This window comes from Mustela nivalis (assembly GCF_964662115.1).
Source record: "Mustela nivalis genome assembly, chromosome: X".
NCBI classification, from domain to species: domain Eukaryota; kingdom Metazoa; phylum Chordata; class Mammalia; order Carnivora; family Mustelidae; genus Mustela; species Mustela nivalis.
The window spans coordinates 19,916,880-19,943,325 of NC_139040.1; the positions used below are offsets into that span (position 1 = coordinate 19,916,880).

The 26,446-nt window shown below is 35.0% G+C and overlaps 1 protein-coding gene across 4 annotated transcripts in view; it reads left to right on the forward strand.

Moving 5' to 3' along the window:
• ZNF280C (zinc finger protein 280C) overlaps window positions 1–26,446 on the forward strand; it is a 65,500-nt gene that overhangs the window by 23,071 nt on the left and 15,983 nt on the right. For all 4 annotated transcript variants that reach the window (XM_082717699.1, XM_082717700.1, XM_082717702.1 and 1 more), the window contains 8 exons: window positions 2,473–2,587; window positions 5,225–5,395; window positions 5,541–5,650; window positions 12,412–12,629; window positions 16,376–16,533; window positions 17,210–17,310; window positions 18,080–18,226; window positions 26,272–26,403. In XM_082717699.1, coding sequence (XP_082573825.1) covers window positions 2,473–2,587; window positions 5,225–5,395; window positions 5,541–5,650; window positions 12,412–12,629; window positions 16,376–16,533; window positions 17,210–17,310; window positions 18,080–18,226; window positions 26,272–26,403 — 1,152 coding nt within the window. The remainder of the gene's footprint in view (window positions 1–2,472; window positions 2,588–5,224; window positions 5,396–5,540; window positions 5,651–12,411; window positions 12,630–16,375; window positions 16,534–17,209; window positions 17,311–18,079; window positions 18,227–26,271; window positions 26,404–26,446) is intronic.

The window sequence follows — 26,446 nt, forward strand, 5'->3', positions numbered from 1 at the left end:
ATCTCAGGGTCCTGGGATCGAGTCCCGCATCGGGCTCTCTGCTCAGCAGGGAGCCTGCTTCCTCCTCCTCTCTCTCTCTGCCTGCCTCTCTGCCTACTTGTGATCCCTCTCTGTCAAATAAATAAATAAAATCTTAAAAAAAAAAAAAAAGAAAGAAAGAAGATCGGGAGCCTAAGCCTGTCTGCTTCTGTAAAAAAAAAAAAAAAAAAAAAAAAGTTTTTGTCATTTGATCTGGGTAGAGGCCTGGGCATGGTAGTTTTTTGTTTTTTTTTAACTCTCCAGGTGATTCTCATGTGAGCCAGGGCAGAGAATGACGGATCTATATTTTCAAATAAATTGAGAATCCTACATAAGTGAATTTTCTCTGAAAAATTTAAGTGTTTTCTTCTCTTTACCACGACTCTTTGGGGCAGTCTAGAAGATAATTATTATTCCTTTTAATATCAGTGTGTTATAGATTAAGGGCATAGGGGTTTTTTTGTTTTGTTTTGTTTTTAAGTATGCTCCATACCCACAGGGCTTAAACTCAGGACGCTGAGATCAAGAGTCAGGTGGACACCTGGGTTGCCTGAGTGACTCAGTCAGTTAAGCTTCAGGCTCTTGGTTTTGGCTCTGGTCATGATTTCCCTACCCAGTGTGGAGCCTACTTAGGGAAAAAAAAAAAAAGAAGAGTTGGATGCTTAACTGATGCCACCACCCAGGTGCCCCAAGGGCACAGGATTTATTATCATGGCAACCTAGGTTCTAATTCCAGCTTCATAACAAGCTGGGTTGTATTGGGAACCTTACTTAACTATACTGAACTTTAGTTTACCTATTTATAAAGTGGGAGATAGTATTAGGCCTTTATTAGTACTGTTGTTATAACTACCTGATATGATACATGGACTGTAAAAGAGTCAACTACATTTTAAATAGACAATGATTGGCAGTTATTATTTTGGTTGGAAAGGCGAAAACTTGAATCTCAGAAGTGACTGGCCCAAGGTTCCAAAGTTAAATAAATAAATCCCATTCTATTGCCTCTCACACCTCACTGTTGTATTTTGTATCTTTCTGAACTATTTTATGAGATATAAAAAATTCCCAATTGGAAACTTATTTTAATAATTTATTTGTTGACTAATATGTCTACTCTATGAAATGATGGTACTTAATTAGCCAGAGTTATTACCTAGGAAGAGGCTTAAAGTATTAATTTTAGGGGTGCCTGGGTGGTTCAGTTGGTTAAGCAACTGCCTGTGGCTCTGTCATGACCCTGAAGTCTCAGGATGGAGTCCTTTATCAGTCTCCCTGCTCAGCAGGGAGTCTGCTTCTCCTTCTGACCCTCCCCCCTCCCATTCTCTCTCTCTCTTATTCTGTCTCTCTCAAATAAATAAAATCTTTAGTAAAAAATAAATATTAACTTTATTTGGAGGAACTTCTGTGAAAGAACTATTTGGAAAATTGCTAGTGAATTTTTTCATTTGTAAGTGCAAATATTTGGAGGAAATACTTACCTTGCAGAAGATTATGCTTGGTTACAGTTAAGTCATAAAGTCATCATTGAGTCATATAGCCATTTTATATAATACATGTTAAGACTCGAATGCAGAAATCTGCCTGTAATGCTCAAATTCTAGGAGTGGAATGGTTTGGTTCAGTTAAATATCTGCCTCCATAACTTCTTACTAAGCTCATGTAAACAGAAAAATTAATAACAAAGTAAAATTCTTAAAGCCTGATTCTTTTTCAACTTGTAAGCACAGAACATGCAAGCAAGACTCTTATATTCCTATTATAAAGGTGCTGTGTATAGGGGTGGTAGTTAGAAAGGAAACAGAAGACAATACATACTGTACTTTGATTTCGTTTTTTACAGGTGATTAGTGTGGTATATAGAATATATCAATCAGGATTACATTTTGTACACAGATATGAGCTCCTCTTTTTTCACTGAACTTCATATTGGAAACAGTTTTCTTTCTTTTTGGTTACTTTTCAAAAGCATGATGTTGCATTATAGCCTATCATTTACTTAATCATTCCTCCATTGTTGGGCATACAGGTTGTTATTTTTTGTTATAAATAATCCTCATTAAATATCTTCATTTCCTTAGTGTAAATTCATGTAAGTAGAATATTTGGGTCAAAGGATATGAACTTTTTAAATCCCTTGATAGATATTGCCAAAATTTTCTTGTGGAAAAGTTGTACCAAAACGTGTCTACTTTGCCAATAATATTGTCATTATTTTGTAATTGTAATTTTTAATTTCAAACTAATTTCAGATTTATAGAAAAATTGCAGAAGAAATCCAGAGAGTTCCCATATAACCCTTACCCACTAAATGCCAACTTAAACAGAGTAATAATTATCTTAGTGTTTTATAGCTTATCAGTAATTGAATTATTAAGGTGTTTATAGTATTGTCATACATTTAATTTACCTTTTTACAAGCTTATGAAACAAAGTAATTATAACTTTTTACAGGATTTTACAAAGAATTCATCACAAGCTGAATCGGATGATTCTTCAGAGTTACTATTTGACTTGACCCAGGATACAATTCCACTGTCCCAAGAGGGATCAACAATTTATATCGAAGGTTTGGCTTAGCACTTTTTTTGAAAATACTAAAAAGAAACTTGATGAATATAGATATGGAAAAAGTATTAATCATTTAGAAAGCTATTAGTATGAGAAAAAGTACATGGTTATAGTTGATTTTTTTTAATAAGCTGGTGTCTTTCTTTCCAAATAAATGATGTCGATATGATAGTTAAATATGATTATAGAGTATTATTATAAAAAGAGGGAACTTTAAAAAAGAGAGGGAGTATTACAAAAATGGTGATTTGTGCACAGTAAGTACTTAGTAAATACCCATTGAAGGAATAATGTGAGTTTTCAGTTGAAGAACTACAGTTCTTTGTATATAATAACAAAGTTCTTCATTAACTTGAAATAAATTAGTATACCATGAAAGAATTTTATTTAGTTGAAATATTCCCCATAATCAAAGCAATTGCTGTTTGTGTATGAGTAAATTTGTTATATTTCAATAATTAGACAGAGGTACATAAGCCTTTTTAATGTTTAAATTGTTTACTAACAAATTTATATACATTTACCAAACCAAAATAGAAAAAAATTATAGTAATATGTTTGCCAAAAATATTTTTCCCATTTTGATAACATGTGGTTTGTTAATCACCTAATTGTCATTTATCTAATTAGTAAAATAGCCAAGAGCCCGAATAAATGAGGTAAAATAGTTGTCTGAAATCTGATTTTATAATGTACATGGTCTTTATTCAGAGAAAAAGTCTGAATTCTTAAAGATTCTAGGGGGTAAAGACAGTGGTGCCTCTTCTCTCTGTAAGTTGTATTGCAGGAAGGAGAACTTTGCCTTGATTGGAAATAGTGTTATAGTCGATTAGGAAGGTGTGGGTTTGAGCCTGTATCCTAAAGATGTTTGTGGCCTTTATCGAGTCACTCTTTACACTTCAATTTTCTCATTTTATTGAAATACAGACTTTTATCTTTCTCAGATAATACATTCATTCTCCAGACCTGAAGTCACCTTTTGGAGATATAATTTTAATTCTTGCTCTACTTACCTCAGGCCTTTTTTGAGGCTCAAATGAGATAAGCGAGAAATGAAAAATGCCTTAAACCTTTAAAGGACTTGACAATAAACAGTTCTTAGAATGATAATTATGAATGACAATATGTATTATGTGTTCAGAAGCATGATTAATAGACTCCTGTCAAAGATGATGACAGAAGGTTCTTGGAGAAGTTTGGATTGGAACTTTATTTTGAGGAATGAGAATAGGATTTTTATTGGCACTGTTGAAGATAGTGAACAGCACAAGCCAGAGGCAATAGAAATAAACAAGTTAAAGTATTAGAATTTAAAACTATTGAGCTTAGAGTGATTTTATTTAACTTGGAGATTTACTCCTACTTAAAAAAATTGTATACAAAACAGTCTATTTTATGATACAGCCTGCTAGAGAACTAGTTGCCAAAATATCAGCACTTACCGGTTATTTAAGTAACCTAAGCATCTGAGAAAAATGTTAGTGATGATACAGATATTAGTCCCAAGTGCCTGTAGTATAGCTGTCAGTAACCATGTGCTAGAAGATGGAAAAAAATCATTTCTGTTAAGCCAAAGAATGATCTACAAATTTGGTAGAGGAGTCCACTAATGTAATGCTTTCCTTTTCTATGTATTTCTCTATTCTACGGCTTCTCCTATTAGTGTATAGTTGGGAGCATTGAAAATATGGTGTGCAGTTTTGGAATCTTTATCACAAAGTACAATTGTATGTTATTTTCAAAAGGAGTTTTGTTGTGTCTGGTTTTAGCCTAAATAGCCCCACTTGTTTTGCAAATGCCCTGAATTACATGATACCTTAGCCTTTAAGGTGATGGTTTTCAAACTCAGAACTATCTTTGGTAATGAAATCTCTTCAAACAAAATTTTATGTAAAAATCTAATTTTTAAAAAAAAAGGTAAAAGGAGAGTTTTTCTATCTGACAAAACCATTAGCCTCAGGGGAATATAGTTTGAATACCATTATACTAACAAGACTTTTCATATGAAGGAGCAAGGTATTATTCAAGATTAGTTGTTTGTACTCGGTTCATAGGAAATAAACGGATAATTTAAACCCATCAGATTGTTAGTAAGTGGAAAAAGAACCAACTCAGAGTTTTCCATTAGGCATCTTAGTTTTTTTTAAGTATCTTAAAGGGTTTCTCTGAAATTTTAGAACAAAGGTTGTTTTGTTTCCAAGCCTAAATGTATTTAAGCATCTAAAGGTAAATTCATTTGTGCGAACTGAGCTTTGAACATTCTCTGTGTTTTCATTTTTTTTCTTCTTTTGCTTCAGATTCTTTTGGTCTGACTTCTTTTATACCTATTTATATATTATTTAAAAGTATTTCTAGAATTTTCTTGTATAAAAAGTTTATTCTGTGAGTTGTTCAAATATGTGTAGTTCATAATAGCTATTTGTATAATTTTTCTATTGATCATTTAAATTTTTCTTTTGTGATCATACAAATTTTGATCATTCTTTGTCATTTATATGATATAATTCAATTATATTATCTTTAATTTAGCTTCAAGGTGGTTACTTAAATTCAAATATAAAGCCATTTTAGTAGCATTTGTAGGCAGTGTTCTATACTAAAGTATTCACAAATATTTTTCCCTCTATTATTTTAGGTATAAATGAAACTCTGCCTATATTAAAACGTTCTTCTGCTTCTAAAGTGAACAGTGTTACTCCAAAAAAGCCAAAGACCAGCGAAAGTGTTTCTGATATAAGTCCTTCTGCTTCATTGTCTCTAAGTAACTCTTCTCCAGTGACATCTTCCCATGTTATGATATCAAAAGGTAAATATGAATCTAGCATATAAAATAGAAATTATATTATTTATACGTTAATTTTATAAATTGATACAAATTTTTAAACTTTTATTACTGGTTGTTTAATGTTTAAAAAAGAATTTGAGTCCTGAAAATTTTTAATCTATTTTAGGTACAAATACCTCATCAGCTCACTATAAAACTGGAACATCTTTTTTAAGATCCTGTCCAAAGTGCAATGTAAAGTTTAATCTTCTGGATCCTTTGAAATATCACATGAAGGTAAAACTTTTTCAAAATTTGTCTTTTAGGGACTCTGGGTGGCTAAGTCAGTTAAGCATCTGCCTTCAGCTCAGGTCATGATCCCAGCATCCTAGGATCAAGTCCCACATCCATCTCGTTGCTCATCAAGGAGCCTGTTTCTTCTTCTTCCTGCTGCTCCCACTGTTTGTGCGCTTTCTTTCTCTCTCTCTCTTCCTCTCTCTCAGACAAAAAAATAAAATCTTTTAAAAAAAAGTTTAAAAAAGTTTTGATTTTTAAAAATATTGACAACTCTCTGAAAACATTAAGGATTGATATGTGGTAAATGCCAGTTTGTCCGGGTATTTAGATAAGAAATCTTCTCATTGGTATTTCTATATATAACCTAAGCAAAAATTTATATTTATGATGATTATCTTTATACAAGATTTTAAAATCTTTCCCAATCATGAAATCTTAACAAAATAAGCTTATATGTTCTATAGTATATGCATATTGTATTTTGGGGGGTGTATTAGAGAACACCAAGTAATCTTTGATAATTTTATTAGATGTGATAATGGCTTTATCAACCATAAAATTATTGGTAAAAGTATCTGTTTTCTGGAGCTGGATGCTGAAGTAAGGTGAAAGTGACAATGTGTGGGAGTTGCTTTACAGCTAAGGATGCTAGATCAAAGCTTTAGTTGTTGCTTTGTCTAAGAGATGTGACTGTCATTGAATTGATTTCTGAGGCTTGAGAGAATACATTAAACACAATATGTTGTATTTTAAGAAATGGAATAAATAGACCTACCTCCAAGCTCTTTAAAGTATTATATCTAGAAGACTTTTTAGAAAGTCTGGTGTTTCTCTTAGTGACAGCCCTAAGAGTATTTGTGGGTGTTGGAGTTTTCCCAGATAAGTCATTTCTTTCTTGGATCTTAACATTTCTCTTCATTTCTGACATTTTGCCACTTGTAGAACAGATGTCAATGGCAAATCTCATTTGTAAAATCATTTGCCCCAACCAGCAAAAACGGTTCAGCAGTAGGGGATCCCTCTCTGGGGCTGCCGGTAATTACATTGCTCTATTCAATCCCAAACGATTCCCAGATAAGTGAGTCCCATGCATTACAGCCACCAAGTTGTGCAGGGGCTGCAGCCTTTGTCCTATAGGGTCCCCAGGCCGCTGGCACTCACCCTTGGCGCTTGAATCTCTGTGCATATTGTACAGCATCTGGGTGGGTCACTTGAGTATCTAACTTGATCTCCACTCAGGTCTTGATCTGATCTCACCATGGTGAGTTCAAGCCCTGCATTGGGCTCCACACTGGATGTGGAACCTACTTAAAAAAAAAAAAAAAGAATCTATGCATATGTATTTTAACTTTTAATGAAAATAATATATTTTTCAGGATATTTTATTGACTAGGTAATGCCATTCAAACCTCTTATAAAGCAGGCATTTTGTTTGGTGCTTAATCTTTCCTGTAACTTAAAAATTCCTTTTTTAACATGATTTTTTGTCTGGTGACATATGCATGTCACGTTACTCAAAATCTCAGTCTTGCATTTTAATGTTCAACACTTGGACGTAAACTCATAATGGTAGAGCATTTCACAAGAAATGATAGTGTTAACTCAATCCAGAATGTAGTTTGTGTAATTGTTATAAATTTTAGCTTTATGTTGGCATAGGAAGCTCTTGAAATTCGGTTTTGGGTAATTTTTGAAGTACTAATGAAATATGAGGTCTAAGTATTATTCCGCTTAAAATATTTTGGTAGATATTGCAGCGTTCTGTTTGTCTGTGGAAAGATAATCTATATTCTTCTTGCATGCCCAAATATAAATGGCAAGAAGGGAGAAAGGAGGCAAGAAAAAAGGCAGTGGAGATTATATTCAAGAAAGAGGGGATGAGAAGACTGCAAAGCAAAGAAGCAACTTAGGAAAAGTTAATTGCTTGCTATTTCAAAGATTGGCAGATTTTTCATTGAAATTCAGCATTTTACAAAAAATGTAGAAAGAAAAGAATTGTAAAATTCCAAACACAATTTCTTTATTCTTGGGCAAAACTGTGTTTGATCTATCACTTTTTCTACTTCCCTGAGTGTGATTCCTGTGAACTGGACTTTGGGATTTGGTTTTATATAAAAATTAACTTTTGCCAGTGTTTTCAATCTTCCTATCTTTGTGATATTATGTACAGATACTTGATGTTTTTTATCTTTTTAAAATTTTTATATGTTATAATATATAATAATATAACCTAACTATAATCTAATAATATATAAAATATTTTACGTGTTATAGACATATATGATTTTTCATTAACAGATTTAACTCTTTATTAATGAAGGTCGAGAATCAGACACCACTTTTAAATTGTTGAAGGGCACAGAAAATTGAACAAGTCACCAGTAAAATAATCACTATTTACAAAGTGAGCACTTCCATTACAAGACTGCAGCTCCAGAAATAGAACACTCGAGTGTACAAGAAAGAGTCACTTCCCCAAATTGTCCTTGATTGTGACTTCTAGTTTTGCCTAGTCTTTAGTTTTAAATATGTCCACTTTTTCTTGTTTCTTCAACATCATGCCTGTGAAATTTATCCATTCTGTTGCATGTAACAGTGTTCCTTCATTAATATAGTTACTACAGTATTTTTTATATTTATAAAAAATAGAGTGTAGCAATGATCCTTCATTAATATACTCACTACAGTATTCTATTTATAAATACAAAAAATAGAGTTATCTGTTTTATTATTTTTAAAAATTTTATTTTATTTTTTCAGTGTTCCAGGAGTCATTGTTTATACACCATACTTAGTGCTCCATGTTTTAAGGACATTAAATGTCCTTAATACCCACCACCAGGCTCACCCATCTCCCCAGCCCCCTCCCCTCCAAAACCCTCAGTTTGTTTCTCAGAGTCCACAGTCTCTCAAGCTTCCTCTCCCCCTCCGATTTCCCCCAATTCATTTTTCCTTTCCTTCTCCTAATGTCCTCCATGTTATTCCTTATGCTTCACAAGTAAGTGAAACCATATGATAATTGACCTTTTAAAATTAACTTATAATGTATTATTTGTTTCAGGGGTACAGGTCTGTGATTCATCAGTTTTACACAATTCACAGCACTCACCACAGCACGTACCCTCCCCAGTGTCCATCATGTTTTGCATCATAGATGGAAAGAGAAAAGGCTGAGTAGTTTAGTTACCTTTAGTTTATTTAATTTGGAGGGTAATGAAGTCATGTGATTCAAAAAGTCTAAGAAGGTGGGTGTTCATCATTCTTTACCATAAAGGAAATGCAAATTAAAACTACACTAAAATATCACCTAACACGTGTCAGAATGGCTAAAATAAACAGCACAGGAAACAAAAGGTGTTGGCAAGGATGTGTAGAAAAAGGAACTCTCATGCAGTGTTGGTGGGAATGTGAACTGATGCAGGAAACAGAATGGAGGTTCCTCAAAAAGTTAAAAATAGAACTACCCTACCACCAGAATTGCACTATTGGGTATTTACCCAAAGAATAAAGAAACATTAATTCTGAGAGATACCTTGCACCCCCGTATTCATAGCACCATTATTTACAGTAGCCAAGATATAGAAGCAGCCCAGGTATCCACTGATGAATGAATAAAGATGTGGAATATATACACAATGGAATATGAATCAGCCATAGAAAGTGAAATCTTGCCATTTACAGTGACTTGGATGGAGCTAGAGAGTATGCCAAGAGAAATGTCAGTCAGAGAAAGACAAATACCATGTGATTTCACTTATATGTGGAATTTAAAAAACAAATTGAGCAAAGGAAAAAGGAGAAAGAGAGAGGCAAACCAAGAAGCAGACTTATAGAGAACAAACTGATGGTTACCAAAGGGGGCAGAAATAGCTGAAATAGGTGATTAAGGACTGCACTTGTGATGAGTACCAGTTGTTGTGTGGAAGTGTTGAATCACTATATTGTACACCTGAAACTAATATAATACTGTATGTTAACTAACTTGAATGAAAGTAAAAACTTTAAAAAAAAGAAGAAAAAAGAAGGTACACAGTGAAGAATTCCACTTCATCTATTTGCGTAGTTCCCAGTAGGACTTGCAAAGGAAATCATTTTTTACTAATTTGTTTTATATCCTCTTTGACTTAATTTCTGAATGTATAAGCACACATGAGTGTTCTTATTTTCCGTTTTATACACAAATCATAGCACATTATATATACTTCTGTACCTGAAAAAAGTAGCAAAAATACTCTAAAATGTAGCTTTTATTTCTTGTAGCATTGTCATTAAAAACATAAGTGAGACTTGTACATTTTAGCTTATGCTTTGTTTTTAAAGGTTTTGCATTTATTTGTCAGAAAGGAAGAGAGTGTGCACACAAACAGGAGAGCAACACACAGAGGGAGAAGCAGGCTCCCAGCTGAGGAAGGAGCCCAATATGGGACTAAGATCCAGGAACCTGGGATCATGACCCGAGCCAAAGGCAAAGGCCCAACCACCCAAACCATCCAGGCATTCCACTACGTGTTTTTATATATCAGTTAAATTTACATAATAGTACAGTAAGGATTTCCATTTTGAAAAAAATGTGAATTTTAGTTTATTTGTGAATGATCTTTTGCTGTTACTATAGGTAAGGAGATAGGTATACCACAAAGATAATCTTTTCTTCCAGAGGAAGAATTTTTAGTGTTAGTTAAACATTCTGTTGATCTAAGACACTGTTCTAAGCTTTAAGGTATTATTTCATTTAATCCTTAGAAAATTCTTTAGGCTGGATCTTTTTCTCATTGTTTTATAGCCAGTTAATTGGCATAGCTGCAGTTGAAACCTCAGTCTCTTTGATGGCAAAGCCCAGGTCCTTTTCTCTCCATTTTGAAAATTATGTGGGCTGCTTTCTTGAATGTTACATAGAAACTTGAAAATAAGGGATATGATTTCTTTTTGGAGTATGGAATTGATAGTTATCAATCATATCTAACATACTACTATGTTATGAGGTTCCTGTGTCTTCATTTATGTTCATCTGTTTGTTCTGTCATTTTTTGAGTAGGTCTCAAAGTCTAAAATTAACACTATTTTCTTTGATACGTTCTAATTCTGTTCTATGGCCATTACTATTTAGGATATAGATGAATTTATCTCTTTTAACTTCATTGTAAATGTATCCTTTAGCATTCTTATTAAGTGTTCCCTTTTTGACCTGGATTTTGTTTTGTTTGACATAGTTTCATAACCCTTGTTTTCTCATTATTACCATTTGTTGTTATATTCTTTGTTTAACTTTTTATTTTCAAGCCTTCCAAATCACTTTGTTTGGGGTATATTTCTTAATTTCATAGAGTCCTTTTTTCTTTTGTGATCCTGTGTGAAATTTCTTTTTTCAGTAGCTGAGTTAAACCTACCCATCTGTATTCATTGATAGGATAGATTTAATTGATCTGATAGGTTTGATTGGTCTTGATTCTGTCACAATTTTTTGTTTTTATTTTTCTAGGTTTTTCACTTTGTGGTTGCTTTGTGAGTATGTAGTTTGGGTTTTTAGAAAAGTTTATATTTTTAGGGGCGCCTGGGTGGCTCAGTGGGTTAAAGCCTCTGCCTTCGGCTCAGGTCATGATCCCAGGGTACTGGGATCGAGCCCCGCATTGGGCTCTCTGCTCAGCGGGGAGCCTACTTCCTCTCTCTCTCTCTCTCTCTCTCTCTCTCTCTGCCTGCCTCTCTGCCTACTTGTGATCTCTGTCTGTCAAATAAATAAATAAAATCTTTTTTTTAAAAAGAAAAGTTTATATTTTTGCTCTCTAACTATTCTTAAAGAATTCTTTAGTGAAATTCCACAACTGAAAATTGTATATAATAAATGAACTAGTTTTATCTCATTGAGAATTAAAAGTTTATATATGAAAGTATCCATATTAGGGTCAGTTTATTTGAGGTCTTGATTTTATTCATGAGGTTAATTTTCCCTTCACATATTTCAGCATTCTAGATAGAATGTGTTGAGGTTTTTAAATTATAACTTACACTTATCTTTTTGTGTCCGGTTCATTTGCCAGTACCTTGAGTCTGGGGAATGGCAAGTTACCTGTGCTTATAGTCAAGTTCCAGCCAGGCTTTACCAAAATACTACTGTATTATTTGATAATTTAACGTGTACATAATGGCATATAAAACTACCTTTCCGGGACACCTGAGTGGCTTAGTCATTTAAGTGTCATCTTTCGGCTCAGGTCATGATCCTCGGCTCCAGGGATCTGGCTGTGCATTGGACTTCTTGCTCAGTGGGAAGCCTGTTTCTCCCTGTCTCTCTGCCTGTAGCTCCCCCTGCTTGTGCTTTCTCTCTCTCTGTCAAAAAAATAAATGAAACTCTTTTAAAAACATAAAATAAATAAAACAAAATACCTTTCCTTTTAAGCTATATCTTGATATATGCAGTGAAAGGTTTTGGGCCAAGGATCAAATTATTAAAATATTTACATCTGAAAATTGAAATTACAAGGAAAGTGGTGTTAGGTATATAGCCATCCCTGGCGTCAGGTTTTTAATTTGTTTTTGAAGTTATTTCGTTATTAAGGTAAGAGATGTTTGAATTTTTGATTGTTTGAATTTTTTAGACTTTATAAAGAAAGAAGCCAACATTTTGGTGACTGTCTCTCCAGATATATTGCTAAGCATAGTTTTACAGAAGCTGGCCCTAGTTATAAACAGAGAATCATTTTTTTGGTATCTAATTTTTTTAAAAGACCTAAGTAAACCTTACATATATTTTTTTTCTCTTTCAGCGTTGTTGTCCAGACATGGTAAATAAATTTTTGGAAATGATTAAAGCAGAACTTGCTATTACTGAAAATAAAAAAAACGGTGCAGAGAAAGGAAAATTGATCATGTTAGTTAGTGACTTTTACTATGGAAGACATGAAGGAGCTATTGATGATGAACAGAAGACTTACACAACCTTTAAATGCTTCAGTTGCTTGAAAGTTCTTAAAAACAATATTAGGTATGTAAATATTTATTTCTCTTTCTGTCTGAAAATTGGAATGCTACTGATATAAATATCATATCTTTATTTTTCTGTGCTATCCTAGATAAGCTATTTTAGGAGTTTGACATGTGGATCTCCTTCATTGTATTTCTTTAATACAACTTAAGGGCAAAATTTATTTTAACTTAGAGAAAAATCACTTGTCTATATTTATCATCGAATTCATAATTTTCAATGAGGTGTTTTTATTATTAAGCTTCTTTTGAATCTGCTTTGCCTATCACAGGAAGAACTACTTTATCCATTTTGACCTCTTCCATGTTATTCTTATTTAATACTCTAGTTTTTCACTTCATATTATCATCTTTATCACATTAACCTTGCAGAGAAAGTGACACTTTTGATGATCTTCTTTAGAGAAGTGCCAGTTTATGAAACATGTCTGCTTTGAGTTTTTAATTTAACACATTTTAAAAGTAGAGATTTAATTTTTAGTTTTAAAGATTTTGAAGATTTATATGTTATGCTTTAAATTTTAGGAACTTTCACTTTGCAGTCTTTGAGGAATATGGCATATTATGTATCTACAATCCTAAGTAAGATAGCAACCAAAACAAAGTAACAAGATATACTGATTGGTACTTTTCATTGGTTATGTAGCCTGACATTGTCTTTTCAACATTTTATTATAAAAATTTTCCAATATTCCTCAAAGTTGAAAAAATTTTACAGTAAACATCTGTATAATTACTACCTTGATCCTACCATTAACATTTTACCTCAGATGTACCACACACCTGTTCACCAATAGACTCTATCTGATTTGTTTTACATTTTGGAGTAAATTACAGACATCAGTATACTTCCCTTAGACGAGATAGTCATATGTATGTATATTGTGCCACACACATATACACACATGCATGTGTAAACATTTAAAGATATTTACCATTGATAACTATCCTTTGCAACTAGCATTCTTAGGTATCCTATAGGTCATTTCTAAGCCTAGCATTTATTTCATTGTCTGATGAATTCTTGAGTCCAAAATGAAGTACATAGAAAACCCCCGAAACGCATTGTAATATAAACCTAAAACAATTGTGAATGTTACATTTGTGGTAGTGCCTTAGAGTTTTCAAAGACCTTTCACATATATTTACATGAGTTTTCATACTTCTCTACCTCCTTTTATCAAGCCCTAATAGCCATTAGTTGCTTATGGCCCAGTAGCTTAAGAGAAAAGAATTGTGCTTTGATATGTGACACTGAAAGAGTGGGATAGAACTCTGTGACCTGCTTCCATATCTTTACCTTTTTACAGTAAAATAATCAGAAAAGAAAATTGATAAATTTAGTAAAATACATAGAAAAGTGGGTCTCTGTTTAAGTTCCTTATTATACTTAAATGTTATATGATATTTGAAGTTCTTTCAGCAATAGCATTTTGTTTTTTCCTGTAAGATTAGACCATTTACTATTTAACATGAAGTTTCCCCTTTTTTTTGTTTTCATTCCAAAGGACTGGTTACACATTATTAGGCTATCTAGAAGTTTTAAGCTAACCATATTTTATAACATTTAGAAATTTTGTAGCATTTTTGACATATTTTTAGTAAGTAAAACCTGAACAGTAGACTCTGGGTAACCAAAGAGGTTAATGTTTGTTAAATAATATTTTACCTTAATGGTAAAATCTGGGATGGCAAATTGATGGTTTTAGAGGATGATAGAAGCTGATAGTTCAAGATTTCTACTCTCTGCCCTGTCAAGATATTGTAGGATTATTTTTTCCTGCATTAAGTGTCACTAAAACCAGTTAGGGATATTTTATTCTGAGAATTGTTTTGTGAGAGGGTTGCTTTTTCCCACATCTCCATCTGCGGGTTTGAGAAATGTGCACTGCCGATGGGGGCAGTGTAATAATTGAGAGATAGCTAGTTAGTTAACAGATCACTTTATACAGATAGATTTTATTTATTACTTAAAGTTATGAGCTGAAAGGTTAATGGCTTATGACCTTTATATGTAAATATTTAGCCAAAACTAGGACTTTTTTTAAAAAACGGATTTTAATAGAGATGATGTTAAAATTAAAGGGGGTGGTTACCTGGCTGGTTCAGTTGGCAGAGCATGTGATTCTTCATCTGAGGGTCATGAGTTCAAGCCTCACATTGGGCATGGAGCCTACTTAAAAAAATTAAAGGAGAAAAAAATATTTCAGAGTGTACCATGAGCAGGAGATGTAAAAAGGTAAGTGTTAAAGCCTGTGTATTATGATTGCTACCTAGGTTGATGACACTATCACTTCAAGATTATATCCTTTTGGGACTCATAATGAGTAACTGTTAATATTTGACTCAGTATTAAAATTGTTACTTTGAATAACTTTGAAATTTAGTAAAAAGTTTTAATAAGCGCTCTGAAATAGATCTGCCTTTTTATATTTTACTCTCTGCCACTGAAGGTCACAATTCCTTCTTATAAGAAACCTCTTAGGGGGAGCCTGGGTGGTTCAGTGGCTTAAGCCTCTGCCTTCAACTCAGGTCATGATCTCAGGGTCCTGGAATCAAGCCCTGCATCGGACTCTCTGCTTGTCAGGGAGCCTGCTTCCTCCTCTCTGCCTGCCTCTCTGCCTACTTGTGATCTCTTTCTGTCAAATAAATATATAAAACCTTGAAAAAAAAAGAAACCTATTAGGGAATCTGATAGTGGGATGTAGAGCTAAAAAGTGGACTGTGCTTCAGAGGGCATGGTCTGTGAAAAATGAAGTGTTTGTGCTCACAGTAAACCAGCACTATTAAATAAAACAAAAAGGTTCTTGTAATCAAGAAAAATCCTCATAATTAAAGGTATTAAAATTTCTACTACTTGCATTTAGAAACCAAAGCACAAATAAAAATATTAATTTGTCATTAGGCAGCTGACAACCTATTGTATATCTTTGAAAGATTTCTCTTGGGACTGTGTAGGTGCTTTTGGTGATAAGATTTTCTTTCCGTAGGGATTTTATTTTCAAATGTAAATAGTACTTTGTGTATGGAAAAGAAGCCTGTTGTCCTTTACAAAATTTTTTAAAGGTTTTATTTATTTATTTATTTATTTATTTGAGAGAGAGAGACAGACAGAGAGAAGGAGTGGGGAGAAGAGGGAGAAGCAGGCTTCCCTCTGAGCAGGGAGTCTGACTCGAGACTTAATCCCAGGACCCTGGGATCATGACCTGAGCTGAAAGCAGATACTTAACTGACTGAGCCACCCAGGAGCCCCTTTTTACAAAATTTTTTAAAATCTGAAGTAATGAAGAGTTCTAGCAAATTAGTGGTATTTCATATGAACTGTAGAAATGGATTGTTTTAAAACAAAGATGCAAAGAAAGTTGTTTACTGAGCCACTTAATGAAAGTGATTATTGGGACTAGTGGATGGCTCAGTCGGTTAAGAGTCTGCCTTCAGCTCAGGTCATGATCCCTGGGTCCTGGGATCGGCTCAGGTCATGATCCCTGGGTCCTGGGATCGAGTGCCGCATCGAATTTGCTCTGCCTGCCCCTCCCCCTACTTCTGCTTGCTTGCTCTCTCTGACTGACAAACAAATAAATGTGGTTATTTCAAGTGCACACTTTTCTAGAGGACTCTAAGACTTTGGAGATATTATTTTGAGTACTACAACTGCATTTTTACCATTTAAGTTCAAATCTTTATTTAAGAGGTTTTTTCCCTTGATTATAAATCTGAATATTTGTACCTGTTGACAATCACTTACAGGTTTATGAACCACATGAAGCACCATTTGGAACTTGAGAAGCAGAACAGTGAGAGCTGGGAAAACCACACTACCTGCCAGCATTGTTACCGTCAGTATCCCACACCATTCCAGCTGCAGTGTCACATTGAGAGTACACACACTCCCCATGAGTTTTCTAGTAAGTCACAATTTTATTGAAGTCTTGAACAGTAATTTTTTTTTTTGGTCATCTAAACTATGAGGAATCCTTAAGAATTCTGATTAGAAACCTAAAAATGAGAAATGGACTTCGGATTTGAGGGCACAGTTTAAAGACAGGTTTTCACTTATATAAACTTTTCGATAGAGTTGCTTTTTAAAACTGAAGTCCCTCTTGTACATAGAAACTTCCTTTGCATAACTCATGCATTCATTATGTATAGGGGGCTAAGTTAGGGTTCTCTGGTTTGCAAGCATGAAATCGTTAGTCTTGATTTATACTCTCATAAGAAAAGTAACCACAATGATAATTAAAAATCACAGAGTCTGGGGTTAGCTAGGATTTAAATTCCAGTTCTGCATCTTAATATAGCTGTGAGATTTTAGGCAAGTTACTTAATCTTTCTGTGCCTCAGGTTCCTCATCTGAAAAATGGGGGTAAAATAGCAGTATTCTGTCAATGATGGCATGAGAGGTAAGCTAATATAAGTAGAGTCCGTGGAACAACATTACAGAGTTAACAACTATGGAACTATTGGAGCCATCGCCACTGTTACTATTACTACTTATTGCTATTGTTGTGGATGTACAAAATTAATCTTTTATTTATTATACATCTATAAAATGGTAATGTGGTTTTTTTCCCCTACTTTCAGCGATTTGCAAAATCTGTGAATTATCATTTGAAACAGAGCATGCTCTTTTGCAACATATGAAGGATACTCATAAACCCGGTGAAATGCCATATATTTGCCAGGTACACATACATTTTATCATGTACTTAGGTACTTGTTTTAGTTTCATGTGCTACAAAATAGTATTATTCTATTGATCTTTTTAATAACTGTTAGAATAAAATGAATTACTAAAATCTTCAATAGTGGAAGCTCCTTTGATATAACTCATATACGTGTTGATGGTTTGGACTTGGACTAGAGGCTATGGTTTACTGACCCCTGTACTAGACAAACAGAATACCCTGCTGGAGAAGACAAATATGTGGATTTTCTTACCATGTACAGAAGAACATAGACATGGCAGAGAAATAGGAAATGCTGTTAGTTATGGGGAACTTGGCTAAATGCTTTGGAACTTGTATTTTTCCAGAATTTGAAGTGGTCCCCAATTAGATAGCAAGATAAGAAAAATTGCCTCTTGCCATAGCCTGGATGCTGTCTAAAATCCAAAGAAAAGAATATTCTATTTTATGTAGCAGGAAAAACTTTCTCAGACAAGAGATGTCAGAGTTTGAAAATTCAAGCAAGTTAGGGGGGATAGTAGACCTGAAAAGAAGGAAATCTGGTTATATTTAGGAATATATCCCTAAACTTCAAAAGATAACTTTTCTGTTTCAAGGATTATAGTTATTATTTCCAGTGCTAGAATTCTTGGTTGTATAGGCAACAGAGCTGAATTAGTAGTGCATGATATTCCTCTTAAACGAATGACTTGACATTGCTACTTTGATGTAATCATGTTTCAGTTATGAACTTTGAAGTTAAACTAAACCCTCTTTGTATTTCTAGGTGTGCCAGTTTAGATCATCATCATTTTCTGATGTAGAAAGTCATTTTAGAGCATCTCATGAAAACACTAAGAACTTGCTATGTCCATTTTGCCTCAAAGTTAGTAGAATGGCAACTCCCTACATGAATCATTACATGAAGCATCAGGTGAGATTTAGCAGTTATTTGCTCATTTTGTCTTAGTAAAAAGGTAGATATATAAAACTTTGAGCATTGGTTAGATTTGTTCTAAAAGGAAAGTTAAGTGATTCCAAATGACACAATTAATTTACAATTTATGCTGAATGACTTGTGAAACTTCCACTTCTTTTCTTTGTCTGCCTCCCAGTGGTGATGAGGCTCTTGACTAGTGAAGATTCAGAAGCTTAGGTAGAAATAGGAACCCTGGAGTGGAAGGGAAGAGGAAAGATGGATGAAATATTTAAGTTGACTATTTCAGGGCTCTAAGAGTGGTGAAAATGGGAATGATTTTGAAGGTAGTTAATCAAGAGCAAGAAAGAGGAGGTGTTGGAACTAGAGATTAAGACTGAGGACTCATTCTTCTTTTTTCCTCCTCTTCCACTTTATAACTTACTTTTCATTATGAAAAGACATGTGGTTGTTATTAGCAACCCAGAATGGTCTTTTGTAGCAGCAAGTGACAAAGAAAACAGCAATGACACTTATTTCTAAATATGTGAACTATGCCAAAGAGCTACATTTAGGTTATAACTTGTTTCTGGTTGATTTTTGCCAGTTCTGCTATGTAGTTTCTGGAATACCAGTGTTAGTGCTTGCCCCTTTCTCTTGAATTCTCATTTTATCCTTGCTGGGTCTTTTCCTGACACAATTAGACCATCCTTTAGTTAGGCTGAAAACTATGATGAAACAGTAAGCCTATTCTTGAGTGTTTGAAAGAGCAGCGGTACCTTTGCCAAAATTAGAAGTCAGTGAGTTTACTAAATATGATTATGTAATCAAGTTTTGTCTCCTCAGCTCATTACATTTTCTTATTATTGATTGCATTGTCATGGCCAATTTACTCAGCATTGGTGCTAACATGGTTTTCAGTTCTAGTCATTAGATGATCATGAAATCAACTTGTTAATTGAAAAAAATTTACAAAATTAGAATATCCAAGTATGTTCAGAATCACCTATGTTATGACTGGGATGGTTCCAACATGCTGGCATGACATCTCACCCTTAAAGAACCTCAGGTAAAATCTTTCTATTCTGGAGTTTCCCAACGCTTTTCCATCAGATGTTAATAGATGTCCCACTCTAAAATTGCTCCTGGGAAAAGAAATTCAGTAAATGGATAGATTTATAAAATTAACAGGTTTTTTTTTAAATTTTAAGATTAGAGCTTTTAAAATGCTGGAAAACCTCATAAATCTCCAAGGAAGGGATATTGTATAGACTGTCCCCAATACTTACTTAACCATTTATTTGCACAATACCTATTAACATTTCTTGAGAAATAGTTTGGAAAATGCTGGTCTCGGTTCTTTATTCCATCTTTTGACCTTTGATTTTGAAAGAAAGAATGAGATATAAAACAGCTCTAACTACTTCATTATGAAGCTTTTAACACAGTGCTTTCTGCCGTGCTTTCCTAAGCTCCAGAGTGAGGTATAGATGTAACAGAGTAATAGTATCCTTAGAAAGGTAAGAAAGAGGTGGGTGGACCTGGTATGGGGACTGTGTCTCTTAAAAGTGGTTTACCTGATCTGTAGTCACTCTTCATACCCTGAATTGTATGTCTTCATTTGCCAGGTGTATAAGGAAGAGTTAACCCAGCAGGTGTGAGTTATTCAAATCCTGTACATTTTCATAAGTACTTGCATACTTCCATAATTGGCCCTTGGCTAACTCCTGGAAACCAAGCCTTTGTTATTAATTGATGAGGGTTTTTCATGTCTGGAACCTAAGCCAAATTTTACCAGCTTTTCTGGATCATCTGTACCAAAAGTACGATTATGGTGAACACCTGCTTTTCCTCTGGGAGACTGAAGATTTGGTGACTAAACCTTGTTAACAAAACAAAACAAAACAAACCTCTGGCCTCTTAGACTCAAGAGAGCTTTCCTGGTAAAAAGCACTTGATACATGTTGCTGCAGTTAGTTGCTGGGGGTTTGACTGAGTCATGTAGTCATGTACTGGGCAACTCCACTGGGAAAGGGTGCTTGGAAACTGGTGCTAGTATCCTCCAGACTCCACCCAATGCCCTTTAATCCTGCTCTGTATCCTTTCACTATAATAAATCGTTATCTATGAGTTTAACAACTTCTAAGTCCTACAAGTTCTGGGAGTAGTCTTGAGGACTACTGACACAACATTGGTGCCCAGTTTTTGAGTTTGGAGTACCTAAGAGTTAGGCGGTCAGCAGTCAACAGAGGACAACAGAGGAAAGACTCTATTTTTTTTTAAAGATTTTATTTATTCGACAGAGAGATCACAAGTAAGCAGAGAGGCAGACAGTGGGAGAGGGGGAAAGCAGGCTCCTCGCTGAGCAGAGAGCCCGATGTGGGGCTCAATCCTAGGACCCTGAGATCATGACCTGAACCAAAGGCAGAAGCTTAACCACTGAGCCACCTAGGTGCCCCAAGGAAAGACTCTCTGAATCAGAAGGATCATCAAGCATTTTTCAAAGCACTTGCAGTTTACATAGTTGTTCACAGAAGACTCAAAAACTGTCACTGAGCAAGATTATACTTGTAATTGAGATAATGTAAGTATGATTTTAAATATTAGGAATTATTGAATATATGGCTCACTTTATTCTTTTTAAAGACTTTAGTTGTAACCTTTTCCTAAAAGGAATATATTATCATGTCTGAAGTGATTTTAGAGCTAACAAATACAGTTCGCACAACTTTTAAGAAAGGATGAGGGACCTTAGATATGTCGAGTATTCTTACTAGATCTTTAAAAAAATCAAAAGTAAAAATATACTAATCACGTGCAGTATGACAGTCACAGTGTTTTTACTTCCATTATTTTGTTTTAGTCCTCTCAGCCACCCTATAAAATAGGTATGTGGTCATTTTCAATTCATCGATGAGGAAACAAAGATTTAGAGAGAATAAGTTACTTGCCCAGTGTCATATTCTCTAATAAAGCGCAAAGCCAAAAATAGACTTAAAGCCCAAGGTTTTACTAGAGTCATATCCTTTACTGAAGCTAAGTCTCAAAGCAGATGTTACAGATAGTCAGAATTAGCCTTCAGAATTCTTCAGATCACGCAAACAATACAGTGTGTTTGTCAGGAAGTTCAAATGAAACAAGTTATTCTCTATCCTTGAAACAGATCACCAATTTTTTGGTTGAATGTCGTATTATTTAAAGATGTACTATATTATCCTCCTTACCACATCTCAAGCATACATGCATTAAGATATGCAAGACTTGAGTCCAACTAAGGGAATAGTAGCTTAATGTCTCCCATCCCAGGGTGCTGCGTAAATGCTCATTCAATGAAATGGCAGACATTTTCAACTAGTTAAATTGTGCCTGCTTCTCTTGTGCACGCTCTGTCAGTCTCTTGCTGTCTGCCTCACTATTTATTTAACAAATACTTATTGAGTGCTTAATGTATGCCAGGGACTGTTTCACAGAAGTGAGCAAAGCAAAGTTTGCGCTTTCTGGAATTTGCATTGTAGTGAAAAAAAGTATGTGTATTATGTCTGAATGTTTATGTATGTCAGCTGGTGATAAGTACCGTGGGAAGAAAACACGTGAGGGCTGTGAGTGCCATGACTTAGGAGGTAAAGGAGCCATTTCTGTTTTTTAGATGGGCAAAGAGAGCCTCTCCAGAGTAAATAAGGGGTTAGCTATGTGGGTATCTGGGAGAGAACATTCCAAGGAGAGGGAACAGTAAGTAGGCAGTGAGGTGAGCATATATCTAGAGCAGCAAGAAGGCCAGTGTGGCCGGAGCATGGCAAACAAGTGGGAGGAAGAGTAGTAGGAAAGAAGATCATACCAGTAGAGAGCAGAGCAGATGGCGTAGGGTTTTGTGAGCCAGAGTTAGGATTTTGGTGTGGTATGGAAAGCCATTGGCAGCTTTAAGCATGTGAGAGATGACTCTGGAAACTATGGAGAGAATACACTGTTAGGAGGAAAGAGTGGAAACAAGAAGGCAGGAGGCTATTGTTAGAGTCCAGGTGAGTGGTTTGGACTGATACTGTGGCTGAACAGGTGATCGTGAAGGTAGAGCTGACAGATTTTATTAATGGGTTGCTGGATGTGGGGTGTGAAAGACAAGAGTTAAGAGTAACCGAGTTCTTTTGTCCTGAGCCACTACCAAGAATGGTGTTCCCATTATTGAGATATTGGGAAGACTAAGCAAGGAACAGATTTTTTTTTTCAGGGTGAACAGGGGAAAATTTAGAGTTCAATTTTGTCCATGTAGACTTGAAATACCTATTAGATATCAAGTAGTGATGTGGAGTAGGCAACTGGATGGATACTATTTAAAATCGTGAAACTAGGTGAGGTATAGGTACCAGCAGAGAAAAGACTTCCAGACTGCAGACTGTACTCTGGGGAATTTTCTTGCTGTCCTGTTACCTTGCTGTCTGTTTCTTGACTGAGATCTTTTTCCCTTTCTCCTCTCTTTTAAGCATGTATTAGGTGAATAATCTGTTTACATTGCCTGTACCTATGATATGATCTAATGCACCATACTTTAAAATTGTCTTAAAAATGGACCTAAAACAGTAATATAGAAACATATTTCCATATTGCTTTGAAATTTTTAAAAAAGATTTTATTTATTTATTTGACAGAGCACACACAAGCAGGGGGAGCGGCAGGCAGAGGGAGATGGGGAAGCAGGCTTCCTGCCGAGCAGGGATCCCCGGACCCTGGGATCATGACCTGAGCCGAAGGCAGATGCTTAACTGACTGAGCCACCCAGGCGCCCCTGCTTTGAAATTTTTAAAGAAATTTTATTTATCAAATGCCTGCTGTGCACCAGTAACTGCTAGCTACTTTTGTTTATTTTAACTCATTCGCTTCTCCTAAATGACTGTTTTGTGCTTAACATAGAAATAGTGACAGGCCTGTGGAGATGTAGCATTGGAGAAAACATTCTTTTGCATTTGTATGTTCTAAATTTACATATAAATATAAAATATATTTTTAATTAGAGCATATACATAAAGACTGTAATTGTTAATATATATTAGAAGACCCACTAGTTGTGAGCCAATGACTTAGAGCTCTCTTGGGTCCCAATTCCCACCGATAATATAATAATAGGCCTGAGAAGACCTAGTCAAGGGGTTCTCTGACAGTAGATTGGGATCAGTTGTTCTGATTTGTACTTCTACACGTGTGCTGTTCAGTATCACAGCCACTAGCCACCTGTGTCTATTTAAATTTAAATTAATTAATTTAATTAAATTTTTTGGTTATAAGAATTTCAACTTTTTATGAAGCAAATAGAAGTTTTAAAAATTAAAAATAACTTGGTCTTTTCTAGGATAAAAATACAGTATAACTCATTTTCATGGAATCATGTGTTTATACTTCAAATGTATTCAAATGAATACATTTGAACATTGAAATGAATGGTTTATAGAGGGCACATATCTCAATATCATCAAATCCATCTATGAAAAACCCACCGCAAATATCATTCTCAATGGAGAAAAACTGAAAGCTTTTCCGCTAAGGTCAGGAACACGGCAGGGATGTCCATTATCACCACTGCTATTCAACATAGTACTAGAGGTCCTAGCCTCAGCAATCAGTCAACAAAAGGAAATTAAAGGCATCCAAATCGGCAAAGAAGAAGTCAAATTATCACTCTTCGCAGATGATATGATACTATATGTGGAAAACCCAAAAGACTCCACTCCAAAATTGCTAGAACTTATATAGGAATTCAGTAAAGTGTCAGGATATAAAATCAATGCACAGAAATCAGTTGCATTTCTCTACACCAACAGCAAGACAGAAGAAAGAGAAATTAAGGAGTCAATCCCATTTACAATTGCACCCAAAACCATAAGATACCTAGGAATAAACCTATAGAAAACTATAAAGTACTCATGAAAGAAATTGAGGAAGACACAAAGAAATGGAAAAATGTTCCATGCTCCTGGATTGGAAGAATAAATATTGTGAAAATGTCTATGCTACCTAAAGCAATCTACACATTGAATGCAATTCCTATCAAAGTACCATCCATCTTTTTCAAAGAAATGGAACAAATAATTCTAAAATTTATATGGAACCAGAAAAGACCTCGAATAGCCAAAGGGATATTGAAAAAGAAAGCCAAAGTTGGTGGCATCACAATTCCGGACTTCAAGCTCTATTATAAAGCTGTCATCATCAAGACAGCATGGTACTGGCACAAAAACAGACACATAGATCAATGGAACAGAATAGAGAGCCCAGAAATAGACCCTCAACTCTACAGTCAACTAATCTTCGACAAAGCAGAAAAGAATGTCCAATGGAAAAAAGACAGCCTCTTCAATAAATGGTGCTGGGAAAATTGGACAGCCACATGCAGAAAAATGAAATTGGACCATTTCCTTACACCACACACAAAAATAGACTCAAAATGGATGAAGGACCTCAATGTGCGAAAGGAATCCATCAAAATCCTTGAGGAGAACACAAGCAGCAACCTCTTCGACCTCTGCCGCAGCAACATCTTCCTAGGAACAACGCCAAAGGCAAGGGAAGCAAGGGCAAAAATGAACTATTGGGATTTCATCAAGATCAAAAGCTTTTGCACAGCAAAGGAAACAGTTAACAAAATCAAAAGACAACTGACAGAATGGGAGAAGATATTTGCAAACGACATATCAGATAAAGGACTAGTGTCCAGAATCTATAAAGAACTTAGCAAACTCAACACCCAAAGAACAAATAATGCAATCAAGAAATGGGCAGAGGACATGAACAGACATTTCTGCAAAGAAGACATCCAGATGGCCAACAGACACATGAAAAAGTGCTCCATATCACTCGGCATCAGGGAAATACAAATCAAAACCACAATGAGATATCACCTCACACCAGTCAGAATGGCTAAAATCAACAAGTCAGGAAATGACAGATGCTGGCGAGGATGCGGAGAAAGGGGAACCCTCCTACACTGTTGGTGGGAATGTAAGCTGGTGCAGCCACTCTGGAAAACAGCATGGAGGTTCCTCAAAATGTTGAAAATAGAACTGCCCTATGACCCAGCAATTGCACTATTGGGCATTTACCCTAAAGATACAAACGTAGTGATCCAAAGGGGCACGTGCACCCGAATGTTTATAGCAGCAATGTCCACAATAGCCAAACTTTGGAAAGAACCTAGATGTCCATCAACAGATGAATGGATCAAGAAGATGTGGTATATATACACAATGGAATACTATGCAGCCATCAAAAGAAATGAAATCTTGCCATTTGCGACAACATGGATGGAACTAGAGCGTATCATGCTTAGCGAAATAAGTCAAGCAGAGAAAGACAACTATCATATGATCTCCCTGATATGAGGAAGTGGTGATGCAACATGGGGGCTTAAGTGGGTAGGAGAAGAATAAATGAAACAAGATGAGATTGGGAGGGAGACAAACCATAAGTGACTCTTAATCTCACAAAACTGAGGGTTGCTGGGGGGAGGGGGTTTGGGAGAAGGGGGTGGGATTATGGACATTGGGGAGGGTGTGTGCTTTGGTGAGTGCTGTGAAGTGTGTAGACCTGGTGATTCACAGACCTGTACCCCTGGGGATAAAAATATATTCTTATAAAAAATAAAAAGTTATTAAAAAAAAAACTTTCATGCTACAAAGGTATAGGACTCATCACATTTTAATGTAACTGATACAGTTTTCATTTTGATTGCCTATGTGGTAAGAAATACTTTTTTTTAAGATCTTTTTTCTTTTTTTTAGTAAATGTCTATACCCAATGTGGGATTCAGACTTAAAACCCTGAGACCAAGAGTTGTATGCTCTACTGACTGAGCCATCCAAGTACCCCACAAATACTTTTGAAACACTATACTAATGCAAGCAGTGTTTTTAAAAATGAAATAATATTTTGGCATTATTTATGATGGGATATGGTAAAATACTGGTTTTTTAAAAATTATTTAGCCGTTACAATTTAGAGCAACTTCAGGTTCCAGGATTTGTGGTGGTAGAAGTTATTATTTCTGATAGTATTTTTAATTTTTTTTTTTTTGTAAACAGAAAAAAGGAGTTCATCGTTGTACAAAATGCAGACTACAGTTTTTGACCTGCAAAGAGAAACTGGATCACAAGACCCAGCATCGGACCTTTATAAAGCCTAAAGAGCTAGAAGGATTGCCTCCTGGTACAAAAGTGAGTTTTAAATATGCTGTATTTAGGGGCATCTGAGTGGCTC